Source organism: Emys orbicularis, chromosome 8, assembly GCF_028017835.1.
Source record: "Emys orbicularis isolate rEmyOrb1 chromosome 8, rEmyOrb1.hap1, whole genome shotgun sequence".
Classification (NCBI taxonomy): domain Eukaryota; kingdom Metazoa; phylum Chordata; order Testudines; family Emydidae; genus Emys; species Emys orbicularis.
The window spans coordinates 99,665,525-99,679,155 of record NC_088690.1 but is presented as its reverse complement, the minus strand read 5'-3'; the positions used below and the strand labels follow the sequence as shown (position 1 = coordinate 99,679,155).

Here is a 13,631-nt window from a genome sequence, read left to right as displayed (position 1 = left end):
CATTATCTCCCATAAAAGGGACTTTTAAAATGCAAATAATTAATTTATGCAGGAAGTTAGGAACACCTACGATCTCAAAACTATAGCTCGATTCACAGATTCTAAATTTAGCCTGATGTAAAACCTTTGTTTTAATATCTCCATTGACGAGGTGGCTACGGTACTCCACCTTCGAAGAAGATGGGGGGGGAAAAAGCATGAATAAATTAAGTTTAATAGAGTGGTGAGAAAAATTACAGGTCAGAATCACTGCTCATGAAAATTAAGAGTCAATACATGACGTTAGGCATAAGAATGGTGGACAGAAAATAAACATTACCAACTTTAAAACCATAGAAAAATTCATTATTGACAGGTAAGTTACATCAGGGAAATACCTTATGCTTGTTCTACGTACATAAAAACATAACACTGACATTTTTAATTAGTTAATTGCCAGCTGCACCAAAAAGCTGAATTTGGGAAGCTATTGTGCACCCAAGGTTTTCTATGTAAATTGATTAAAAAATTCAGAAGGCTGCACTTTAACTAAAGCTCCCTTCCCATCTCTTTAAATGACTTAGGGACTAGTTTAAATAAAAAAAAAAAAAAAAAAAGCAGGCATGTATGAAAAGACCAGTGTGTAAACAGTCCCCAACCAAAACACACAGAAACTTTTTTATATCCCGAGCTGGCAAGAGTCAGTGGGTTAGCAGCATTTTTTTTATTTAATTTAGTTATTACAAATGCTCCAGTTATAGATTAACTTCTTGGCCCTGTCTTGCCCATTGTTCCCTCTGCCTTGAAGTGGGAACTGTAAACAAACACTGATGAAAGGATTGAAAGTTCGTGCAGTTTCATTGCGGTCTCTGTATTTTTGTTTCTTCTTCTGAAATGCTGTCATTTGTTAGCCCCGTACCTCTGTGACTCCTAACTGATGTACTGACACCTCCTACAGCAGCACACTAGGAGAGCTATTTTCCTTCTTTTTTCCTGCTGTAGAAGGCCATCATTGTTATGCTTTGCTACACCTAAATCACTGAATCACAACAGTGACAATGCCCAAGTTTTAATTTTCCCTGTGGATTTTTTTTGTGGGGGCCAGGAAGGTGGAGGTTGGCATATTAACAACTTTGCCGGACAAAAGCCACTGTCTTACAAATTGCAGAGGAAAGGTGAGATTTTCAAACGTGCCTGAGTTAGGAATGTCTTTACTTTGGCTCCTAACTCACTTAGGCAATTTTAAAAATCTCACACAAAGCCCAAAGGAAATACTGAGTAATGAGGAGGATGTACAACTTTGACTTTCCACAGTTTGTAAACGTGGATGCATTTAATGGACAACAGTCTCAAACCCCTTTACAAGGCTTCCCTTGTAAATGAATTACTGGCAAGAAAAGTAGAACAAGCCTATTATCATTATTATACCTCAATTAGCTTGCAAATGATGATGCAAGTTTTAAAGAAATGTGTGCCACAACAAGGAGTAAAAAACATCTGTTGATGTTTCTGAACCTTTTTAAAGCAGGTTCATTTCTGCAGTTTCAGCTAGAAAAATTGTTTTTAAAAGAATTACTTCATTTCTGATCTAGCAAGGCACTCAAGCACATGTTTAAATTTAAGCACAAACGTCGTCCCATTGAGATTCATGAGGACATGGATGGACCCTTGTTCCCAAGAACTGATGCCATTATTTGGTAGTCAAAACCCCATTTTGTGCTAACACGACATTCATTTAGCCTCAGAGGTCTGAATGCTAGAGCAGAAGAGTATGTATGTCCACTGATAATCTTGGAAGCTGATCACTTAAAGTTTTAAAATTAACTTTTTCCAGCCAATTTTATTCTAACTACAACAGAACCTTGGCTTGAAAATTAAACTAACGAATTAAGGGAAAGTTCTGCTTATTAAGCAGGGCTGTATTGGTGTTTCTTGATATAGGCTGTATTTAAACCTCTAACCAAGATGGAAAAAAAGCTGTGTCCCATTACCAAGACCTAAGCTGTATGGCTTACTCTCCCCAAATCCATGCCAAGGTTTCTTTCTATAAAATCCCTTGCTACTGTTTCAGTGGGTTTTATTAGCTGCATAATAAATGTTCATATATGGAATTTTTCACAACAGTCTGAAAATCTAGTGCTTATTCAATTAACAAAGATACCAAGAAAGAAAATAAGCTTTTAATTACCTATGTTTCCAAGGAGTCCATTCATAATTGTACTATGGTCTGGCTTTAATGTATTACTGTCCTGATTAATGAACTCAAGACTGTCCTGCAACCTAAAAAAAAACAAAAACCCAACAAAATCAGTAATTCACATTTTGGTACAGTGCTGTCTGATTTAATTTATAGTCGGAATGGAACAGACTAGCAACTAGTGCAGGCTTTCATTAAAGTTGTGGAAAACCCCCTACCACCTGATAGTGTTCACAAAGCCAGGCCAGCTGTACAGTTAGCACATGCAAACTGAGCAGCAAGTAGCTCAAAGAAAGACCCACTCCGTAACACCTCACTCCCAACAGGTATTATTGAGTGCCTTCAACTCTCATTGATTTCAGTAGGAATCAAAAGCGCTCAGCCCTTGCAGGATCAGTCTCCAACTGCCAAAGTGCCAGCACCTGCTCTGAAGGAACAGTCCATCCCTTTGCTTAAGGCAAGGTGAGGTGGAGATGACCACAAGCAAACAGTGGAGAGGCAAGCCACAGGAAACAATACAAAGTTCCTTGTGATGTAGAAAAAAGAATTTTGAGGCTCCTGACACGGTCAGAATTCTCTTCCAAGTAATGCTTAGGTTCAGCTACTCAGACTAGTGATACTATTTCTAATGTACTCACGTGTTTAGACTTCCATAGATGCTACTTCCAGTTCGAGCTGTAAAAACCTTGCTAAGCATGAGCTGAGGAGGGGAGCTATGAGACGAAAAAAGGAAGAGATCAGTACCGAACTATTGTCCCAAGACTTCCTTTTTTCCCTCCATTCACATCCCTTCAGAGTTTAAAGGCTTAAATGTATAGCACGACAATTAGCCTAGCATTATTATATGTCTAAAACATTATCGGGATAAATATTATTTGTACCTAGAAACTGCCTCTGCTCGGCATTGGGAACATTCAGTTGAATAACAATTTTACCCCAATACAGAATCTTGTGAAAAGGACATCAGTTAAAAACAAACAAACAAACAAACCAGAATGTGTCTCACCGGATCTGGTGAATTTTCAATGTAGAACCCTTGTAGCTCATGGCCACAGAGCCAAACATCATCTCCCCGAGCATATTGGCATCAGAGGAGCATCGAGAACCCTGCAGAACAAATCAGTTAATTATTTTGTTATGCACTTGAGCACTTCAAAGGCATGTTTTCAATTAAGGCAACACAGAAACAAGGGAAAATATTTAAAAAATGCTTTGCTCTGATGGATGCAAATATCAGGTACATTTGCAACACACCATGGTGTAGGCCATTTAAAAGCCTATGATTGGCTGAGATAAGTTCTACTCCAAGAAGCAATCTTAAGGTGGGTTTGTGGACTGAACCAATCAGTACAATTAACAGAACAAACCTATCTCTATGGGAGGTGCAGTGCATTTCAGTACTGGCTGCTGGCAGTTGTTACTGAAGACACAGCTGAGTCACAAGGGGTGGAGTGGAGTGTGATATATTCTCAGGAATTGATAAGGGATCAGTCCCCAATTTCAAGGCCTAGATTAAGGGGTAGAATTCTACAGCCACAGGCAGGTTTGTATGAAATGCAACTTGTTTATAAAAATGTACAATTCCAACAGACTGCTATACAACCTATCTTCCCAATTAAGATTTCTCCTGTTTGCAACATAGGTAATTATAAAGAAAATTAGAAGACCTAAGTAGTCTGGACAATATTACACATAATAGTACAGAAAGCATTTCTAGAGGTGACCGAGTGATGCAAAAAGGGATTTGTAATTATGCTCAAATAAATTATTGATGAGTTTGATTCACAGTTATTTGTACAATCTTATGAGTTATTGTTCATGAGTATTCAGAAAGTCACTCTGGTATTTGTGAAACAGTTCACAAATACCGAAAGTCTCACAAACTTTCGTAACAATCATTTTCCATCTGAATCTTTTTACTAGCAGTAAGTTATTTGTAATTCATTATTTTCCTCTTTAAAAAGTTTCAATTATCCAGACAAGAAACAGAAAAAAAATATCAGGTGACTTAAAGTGACCACTGAATAACGAATAGTAAATTGCTGAACAAAAACAGTTCACAGTCAGCTGAAATGTGGTCACAAACTATTCCCCCTCCCCTGGTTCTCCCTTTTCCACTGCAAACAAAAACTAGGTCTTCACTTTTAAGGCCATTCATGGATTAGCCCCACCCTATCCATAATCTTTTATGTACAATCAAGCCTTCAACCCTCCACCCTTGCCTTGCCAATGATGCCAGCCAGCCTTTATCACCCATCAAGCCAATCGTCCCCCAAACACCTTACTGCTTTTGCCCAGGCCACCCCTTATGCATTGGGAGGAGCTCCCCGTAAAAATCCAAACAGACACTATATTGTCCTGCTTCAAAGGCTCTCCTTAAATCTCGCTCTGCCATTTACCAGATATTTGACAAAGGCTAGGCAGTGGGTGTGCTGTGTCTGCTGCTTCTTACACTAACAATAATTGTGTCACTGTTATCTTGTGTTCTTCCCACATCTGTTGTATCCACCTGTTGTCTCTTGTCTTATATTTAGGTTGTAAGCTCTCAGTTCCTCCACTGATTACTGTCACTCACTAGTTGTGGTACTTTTTCCCAGGTGATAACATGCACTGAATAAGATCACCCTTTTTCATAATGCCACAATAATACCATCTTTCCAGTCTTGTACCACTTGTTCTTTCACCCGTATTTCGTCAGAGTTTTATTAGCTGCTCAGGCAGAATTTTCCCTCCTGCCTCCAGTACATCTGCTTGAATTCTGTGAGCATCAGGCGTTTCCCTTGTTTGAGGCCTTTGATGGCTTCTTTAATTTCATTGGGCGTTATTGGTCCCTCTTCTATTTCTAATTTAGCACTGGCATTTCACTCAAACCTGCGCATGATGGTTGGCTCTGGACAGTTTAATCTGGAATGGAAATATTCTTTCCAGGCTTGTTCTTCATGCATTTTCAACGTCTGTCCATGACAGTCATTGATGGGCATCACCTGTGATGACCTAGTCTTTCTGAGAGGTCTTTTCACTATTCTATAGAGGTGCTTGAAATCTCCTCTCTTGTGCTGCTGCTTCTGCCTCTGCAGCCTTCTTCTGAACCAGACATTTCTATCTTGCCTGAATTTCTTCTTTATTTCTTTGTCCTTTTCTCTGCATCTTGCATCTGCCTCTAAGAGTTCTGCCTGTGTCTTGCACTATTCCGTTTTTGCCTTCAGGGTTTTCTGTTTGTCAATTACTGCCCATGTTCCAGATGTAATAATCTATGCACCTTACTTTTGCCCTCTTTGGAGGCCCACTACTTCCTCTGCTGTCTCGACTACCATCTTCTTCCAGGTTGACCATCTGTCTTCCAGACTTCCATCGGTCTGGTTCTGTAAAATACTGGAACGGTTGCTAAATGCAACCTGATCTGCATTTCTTTGTCCTTCTCTATTGCTGTAACATTCTTTTTGTCCATCTTTGTGGTCTTTTTGAGTTTAAGTTGTAATGTAGCCTCTCAGAGATAATGATCCGAGCCAACATCTGCTCCTCTGCTGACTCTGACATCCCTCAAAGACGACGCTCACCTCTTAGATATACACACATGGCCTCTCTTTACGGTGTTTGAGCCACAGAGATTCAAGAGCCATTCATCATTATAAGTCTGGATGCCTTCTGCTGCTGTGCCCAGGACACCTTACCAGCCAATCGAGTTGTTGCCAGTTTGTGCATTGAAGTCACCTATCATCAAACTGATGTCTTGATTAGGGATGTCATCCAATACTTGCTGCACCTGCTTGTAGAATGTATTCTTTTCACTGTTGCCTAATGCATTTGTTGGTCATATACTTGGGCTACAGTTACACTACAGAGCTTACAGCTGCAGCACTGCAGTGCAGATGCTCTACGGTGATGGGAGAGAGCTCTTCCGTTGACTTAATTAATCCACCCCCAACGAGCGGCAATAGCTCTCCTGCCGACGTAGTGCTGTCTACACAACACTTAGGTCAGTGTAACTTATATCACTCAGGGAGGTGGCTTATTCACACCCCTGAACGACATAAATTATACTGACGTAAATTCTAGTGTAGACAAAGTATTGGATTATTGTACGCATGTTTTGTTTGCAGTCTGGCTGTTATTATTCCTTCATTCACTGGTTCCCAAGCCAGCAGGGTTTTCGCTGTGATATTATCCAGCATAATTCCTACACCTCTTTCATGGGTTCCTCCTCCTCAGTGTAAGATTGTAGCACCATCTTGCCACTCCCCACCTACCTCATCTCACTGACACCAAGTATGTGCAGATGGTATTTTTTCATTTCTCGGGTCACTTGTGCCAACATTTCCGTACTACACATAGTAAATACATTCAATGTGCCTACTATTTTTACAGATTTGGTTGTCAGGATTCAGTGTCTCCAGTTCTCAGCTTCCTTTTGGCTTTCACCGAGATCTGTCATACTGGGGTTTTGAGCTCTATGTGCACCTACCGTCCTCAAGTAATGGCTTAACGGAGCGGCTTCTGTTGCAGTAAGGTTAACTCTGCCACTCTTAGCAACAGTGCCGGTCCCACGCTCGGATAAAAAAGGTGGATTCTGCAGCTGGATTTGCGTCCCACTCAGGTAAAACCTTACTGCAACACAAACTGTTCAGTTAATTATTATTAATCCTGTTTATTATGTTGTACCAAAGGGCCAACCAAGAATGGAGTCCTATTGTACTGTGCACTGTACAAACACATAGTACTAGACTTCCCTTCGTCATCTTCCTTGTCCCAAAGATCTTATACGCGAATAATAAAGAATAACAATAATCATGTACAGTGCCCGGCACAATGAGGCTTAATTGGGACTATTTGACTCTACTGCAATATAAATTATTTTTATTATTTACAACAGTAAGAGCACTTATGAAAATAGGGCTAAATTTGTAACAAATAATTTGACTAGCTCTGATTTGCTGCATTCCATCTCCTTTTAATTTTTATTTGGCAACTTCTGCCTTAAAATACCACAGTTCAGAATTTCACACATATTTAACACCTGGTTAAGAAAGATTTAAATCACTTGGCACCAGCTGAATGTGTCGCTATAAAGGATAATGTACACTTTCATGATTAAGCAGCAGGCAATGGCATTCACTAACATTAATCTAAACAGTAGAGTGTTCATCTGGGTTAAGTTCAGCCCCATCAGGAAGGAAGATGAGAGGAGGGGGTTGTGTACTGTTCTAAATTAGTATGTGTGTGTGTCTTTTACAGAAATTATTTCCTCAAATTACTTTTAGTAAATATAATTTCACATCACATACAAATCTCAACACTTCACTAATATCAGACAGGCCTACACCATAGTAATACCAGATATAATGTCTGTCAATGCATGGGGGAAAACTCAGACTGAATTATAGAATATAATAAAGAAACCATGGACTATCATATGGAGAAAGTGCAATAGCAACACAGTATACAAGTACTTATTGAAAAACATGTGGGTTTGGAAAATCTTTTTTAGCCGAAGATTAAGACTGAACATGCAAAGAAGTTCTTGCAGTGTGGTATGAGTAGGGATGCTCACTTACCTTCTTTGCATATTAGACAAATCAGGGGATGTTAATTCTTGTTTCCCAAATAATCCAAATATAAAAGCGAAGGCTCACAGAGTTTGTTCGATTGCTTCCTTAGGGCCTGATCCATGGTTCACTGAAGTTCATATGAGATCTTTCCATTGACTTCAAGAGTCTTTGGATCAGGTTCACAATGTACAGTAGAACCTCAGAGTTATAAAAACCAGAGTTACAAACTGACCAGTCAACCTCACACCTCATTTGGAACCGGAAGTTCAGAGTTACGAACATTTCAGAGTTATGAACAACCTCCATTCCCGAGGTGTTCATTAACTCTGAGGTTCTACTGTATATGTAACGTTTAGGAGTTTGAGCAATTGTTTTTTTCTAGATTCCAGCAGAGGGCAGTTCAGAGGACAAATATGGTGCCCCCTGAATGGCACATATTGAGGAAATAAGATTTTAAAATGAAGTAGGAATTCTAAAAGGGGAACTGAAAGGGTTTTTCTATAAATTAAAATATTTGTAAATATTCCAAAATAAGAAGTATCTGGGTGTTTAAAAGTCCAATTAATTGTGAGTATCTAAAAATAATAATTAATTGCGGTTTTCAAAACACATTCTTTTTAATCCATTGATCCAAACAGAATCCTGGCCATAATCCATCTCTGCGGGCGTAATACCATGTGTATAAAGACACAGACATCAGGTCATGGGTCCCAAACCAAAAAGCATCCCTACAGAAGTCAACGAGACTTAAACAAATGCCTGGAGTTAAGAATGAGCTTCAGTGCTTTCCTGAATGAGGGCCTTAGAGCCTAAACTTTTCTTTTATGTGATCATCAGAGTGTGAAGAGCTATGTGTTTACTGCTGATCGTTCTATGGAGATCATGGATTTTGGACAGGCTGGACCAATGGCTTCTTGACAAGTTAAGGGTTGACTCAATCACCTGTGCATAATATTTTGCATTTGACACACTTCTGTCTATTGTTATTGTGCTGATTGCCTCCTTCAGTACAAGGAAAGAGCACATGACGCCATGAGTAATCATGCATTTCCTGTTACTTGACTGGTGAGAGTTTGCCATAAGCGATACTGATTGAGCACAAAGGAGGAATGACACGTAACATCATATGCTAGATAAAGTATTGCACACAACAAGCAAAAATCTTCAGACTAAAATTAAAAAGTTACCCAGGCCAATCAACTGAAGATGTTCTTGCAGCTGATAGAAACTCATGCCACTCTTTCCTCTCATCTATGTGCTCTCTTTCCAATCATATTCATAAGTAAGCAGGGTCACTTTTTGTACTCCTGTTCTTTTTTGCCAGCAGTTCCTCTGGCTCCCCCGCTAGCTGTGCCTGACCCTGACTAAATTAAATGCCACAAGGGCTCCCGAAGCTCAGACACTTCAGAGCTGCTGCACTTGGGCACTAGGCAAAACAACAACAAGCCACATCCTTTGACTTTGTCAACTCCAGATGGCGGAGCAAAGAATTTAGAACAACATTTGCAAATGTGGGTGCCTAAAATTAGATACTTAAGTGCGCTGATATTCACAGGGTACTAAGCATGCACAGCTCCTATAGAAATCTATGGGAGCTGGGGTTGCGCACCCTCTGGGAAAAGTTAGACTAATTATTTAGGTGACTAAATATGGGTTTAGGTAACAACCAAGTTTGGCCTAAATCTAAACGACTTTCCCAATGTCACAGAGTGAGCTAATGGCAGAATCAGAAATAGAATCCAGGCCTCCAGATCATCACCAGAAATAATGAATATGTAAAGAAGGCCACTGAATTCTTCTACTTACCCTACCCATCAAAATAAGAACAAGGAGATACTATGAAACTCAAAGACAACTCATTTAAAACATAACACTTTCCGCTACTTAGCTCTTTGAATCTTCAAAGCAGTTTGCAAAAAGGATCCATTACTAAGGTCATAATATTTTAACAGAATACCTAACTTCTGCAACTCACTATCACTCCAGGAGCCCAAAAAAGATGGGGCATGAATAAAAATAGCAACTACCGCTATAAAAATGAGGATATAATTACAAGGAATATTAATCTTCATGTGTCACGGCAAAAACTGATCACTACCAGGATCATGGCTAAATTCCCATCCTCATCTCCCATGGTATCATATTGCCTAATTGGCCAGGTGCATTGTAGGTAGTCTAGGAAAGATTAGATTTTAATCAGTAAATATCACCCAAGAGCCTAAAAAAAGTGAGCGTGGCTCTAGAAAAGTACTTTTGTACATGGAACACTGAATAATGATCATTACAAACTATTAGGCACAATTATGATGATTTTTATCTATGGATATAAATTGCAGGAGTGCTTATGTTTTGAATATAAAGCATTTGAGGATTGTTTGTTTTTAATTTTCTGCCAGTGCGAAAATTTAAGTCAATAAAAACTGGGGGGGGGAGGGGGAGGAGGAAATACCCAGACACAAATTTATTATCAAAAATCATGAAAAGTGAAAATCTACTCATTTCAAACCTAATTACAGGAGGTTTGTCTTTCCCCTGCAAGATCGGGAAGAGGCACTGCCAAAGACAAAGATCCTGATGAGATGCCCTGCTTTGGTTTGGCCTTCAGATGTGCCTAATGAGGATGACTCTACCTTGCATTACCACAGATGCCTACATTTATTGTGAGAACCTTGCTGCTGTTCAACCACCTGGGCCTCCAAGTTCTAGAAAATAGAGGTCACCAAAGACCAAAGTGAAGTGCGATCAGCCAAGAAAAGGGGTTAAAAATTAAAAACTCGTATGAGTAATAACTGAAGAGCGTATGGCAAAAGGGCACGACTCTAGGGAATGACGACTTGGAAACAAACCAATTCCCTTGCTCAAATTTCTGAGCTCACATAAAAACAGATCATAAATAAATTGCAAGTGTTTGTTATTACACATTAGCATATTAGAGTCAGTAATATTTGCATGATTTGGAAATCACATTTCTGACTGGTAAATTTGTAGCATTTTAAATTTCTACTTACTGCACATATTGCACAAAATAACCTTCTACACATATAAACAGAATTGCAACACAGTTGTAAAACCCGGGTCTCATGATCAAACAAACCTTCAGCCTGGATGAGAAAAAAAAATACTAGGGCAAGATCCTGCAAACACTACCAGGTACAGTACATTCTACTGTGGGAAGTCATCTACAAGTATTAGCAATATCAGACCTTATTTAGAAGCATCTGAATGTATTCTAGTGACATTTGTGAGTGCTTTAGATGGGACCCAATCAGAATACCACACAGCAGCCTGGGACAAAGCACCATATTTCATCTTCTAAATCACCTACATCATAGTCACATATATTTAAATAAAACTATTATAAAACGTGCTATTAGCATTATGTTATTGGGACTTCCACTTTGCAACTGCAAAGGTTGCACATACTACATTATATATACATATATATCACACCTTTATTCTCCAATGCTAATCAGTGTTTGTACAAAGCCTGCCCAATTGAGAAGAGAAATAAGTAGCTGTAGGTCTAGACCAGGGGTAGGCAACCTCTGCATGCGTGCCAAAGGCGGCACGCAAGCTGATTTTCAGTGGCACTCACACTGCCCGGGTCCTGGCCACCGGTCGGGGGGGGGCTCTGCATTTTAATTTAATTTTAAATGAAGCTTCTTAGACATTTTAAAAACCTTATTTACTTTACATACAACAATAGTTTAGTTATATAAAGAGACCTTCTAAAAACGTTAAAATGTATTACTGGCACGCGAAACCTTAAATTAGAGTGAATAAATGAAGACTCAGCACACCACTTCTGAAAGGTTGCTGACCCCTGGTCTAGACATTGGGGAGCATAATGTTCTCTTGGTTACATAGGACACTGTGGGGGTTATGTTGTGCCAGAGGAAGCACACCAAGAGAAATGGAACAGCTCTTCCTCTCAAAACCACACAAAATACCCTTCCAAGAAGGGCAAAAGGGCAAATAGGACTTCAGTCACCCTATTGAAGCTATGGAGAAGAGCTGATGGGAAAGAAAAGACAAAGGGAATACATTTCTGGTCAAATATAGCAACAGCTAATGTGATGATGGATAAAATCAATGCAGAAAGTTTGTTCATTTATATCACTGATGGGTTGAGACATCAGTAGTACTGTACCTCAAAATAAGTTGTGTAAGGGGCAACTTCCCTCAAACATGCAATTAATTCATTACAAAGAGTATAAAGGCTCAGTTCTATTTTAGGATGGCTTAGTATAAAATGCTTGTGATCCATGGAAGCTGAGATGACAGAAATATATCCGTGTCAGATGACTCTGGCTACTCTTGTAACCAAAACCTCCACACTTTTGTAAAATTTAACTCAAGTTATATAGCACTGTTACATAGCCTTCATCTACAGATTTACAGCTGTATGTTGCCACATTACCTTTTTTTTAAAGTTTCCCCTGACACAGAACATTTGACTTTAAATATATTTGTAATTCAGAATATTTAAAAATATCATGAAGCCTAGGGTCTGTCACTAGAGAAGGGCCCATACAGGTCCAAATACTCAAAGGAACAAAATGTCCCAGCCTACCATTATGGGTCCAGTCCCAAGTCTCATTTCACAGATGGGGCTTATTGTCCAGGTCCTGTTCAGATATGGCCCGAAAGGGCAGACCTCTCATACTCTGGAGATACTTCTGCCATTCAAGGCAGCGCTCTTGAGAGAACAGTTTACCATGTTTTAGTGCCCTGGAACCCAAAACCCTAGTCTCGATTCACGATCAAACTGCGACCTTAGTCTAAACCTTGAAGAAAAACTCCTGCCTCAGGCCGTCTCTAATTTTAAGCATTTAAAAACATTTGATACATCTGTTGCAAAATTTGACAAGATTGAAATAATATAAAAGAATTCTCACCTGGTATTTTGGGCATTGTTCTTTCGTATCGGAAGACGAGGAGGATGAATTGATGGAACTGTCCAATGAAGAGGAACTGTCTCCTCCAGGCTTCAGTTGGCAACATTTCCCAAAGACTCTCACCTGAGCATCACTACAGAGTTTCTGAAACACAGACCACATGCCTGTCATTAGATTTCACATCCCTACAATCATTGTTTAATGGCACTAGAACGATCTGGTCTTGTATTCCCAGTTTAGGAAGCATATTTAGTGGCAAAAAGGTTATATGCCAAGGCAAACACTAAGCAGAATGAGGATTTATTTCTCCTCCAGACTGGCTACAGGGAAGGAGGCTGGGCTGCTTTACTTAGAAAACTGAACTGGTAGCTAATACAACACTCCTTGTTCATTTTCTTAAGAAACTGCAGGCAGTGAAGCTGCTTTGAAGTTTTACAGAGAATAATTACTGGGCACAGGAGCAGGAGATTGGGTGGCAGAGAAAGGGGTGAATGCAGGGAGATATTCCAACTGCCTTCTCCCCACCTTACGTACATACTAGTAAGTGTTTATAAAGTCTTGTGGTTGGCATAGCACTTCATAGATGCAGATGACAATTTTAAAAATTCGGCTTTTGAGCCCTAACAGTTGTGAAGAAAAGCCTGAAAATGCACCCCAAGTGTAAGCAGAGTCTGCAAAGGGCCAGAAACAATAGCTCTGAGAGGTGTGAATTGCCCCAGGCATCTCAATGGGATGGGCGTCCTGCCAACACCACCTCAACAGGGGGCTCTGTGCATGTGTCAGCTGGCAGAAGGAAAAAACTGCAGGGAGGCCCAGCCCATTCATCCAAGCAGATACATACCAGCTGCCAGGATAAGTACTAGGTCCCAGGGCAGCCCAGAGGGGGGGGCAAGTGGGGCAATTTGCCTGAGGCCCCGGGCCCCAGAGGGGCCCTGCAAGCCCTGGCCTGGCAGCGGTCCAGGTCTTCGGCGGCATTTCGGCAGCGGCGGGTCCTTCAGTGCTTCCGAAAAC

General features: G+C 40.0%; 1 protein-coding gene across 1 annotated transcript in view; it reads right to left on the bottom strand.

Annotated features, from left to right (window-relative positions):
* Positions 1 to 13,631, bottom strand: part of FNIP1 (folliculin interacting protein 1) — an 89,809-nt gene that overhangs the window by 25,973 nt on the left and 50,205 nt on the right. Inside the window, exons 3-6 of the mRNA XM_065410107.1 lie at positions 12,621 to 12,764; positions 3,183 to 3,283; positions 2,815 to 2,889; positions 2,168 to 2,259 (exon numbers count right to left, since the gene is read on the bottom strand). Of these exons, the coding sequence (XP_065266179.1) occupies positions 2,168 to 2,259; positions 2,815 to 2,889; positions 3,183 to 3,283; positions 12,621 to 12,764 (412 nt within the window). The remainder of the gene's footprint in view (positions 1 to 2,167; positions 2,260 to 2,814; positions 2,890 to 3,182; positions 3,284 to 12,620; positions 12,765 to 13,631) is intronic.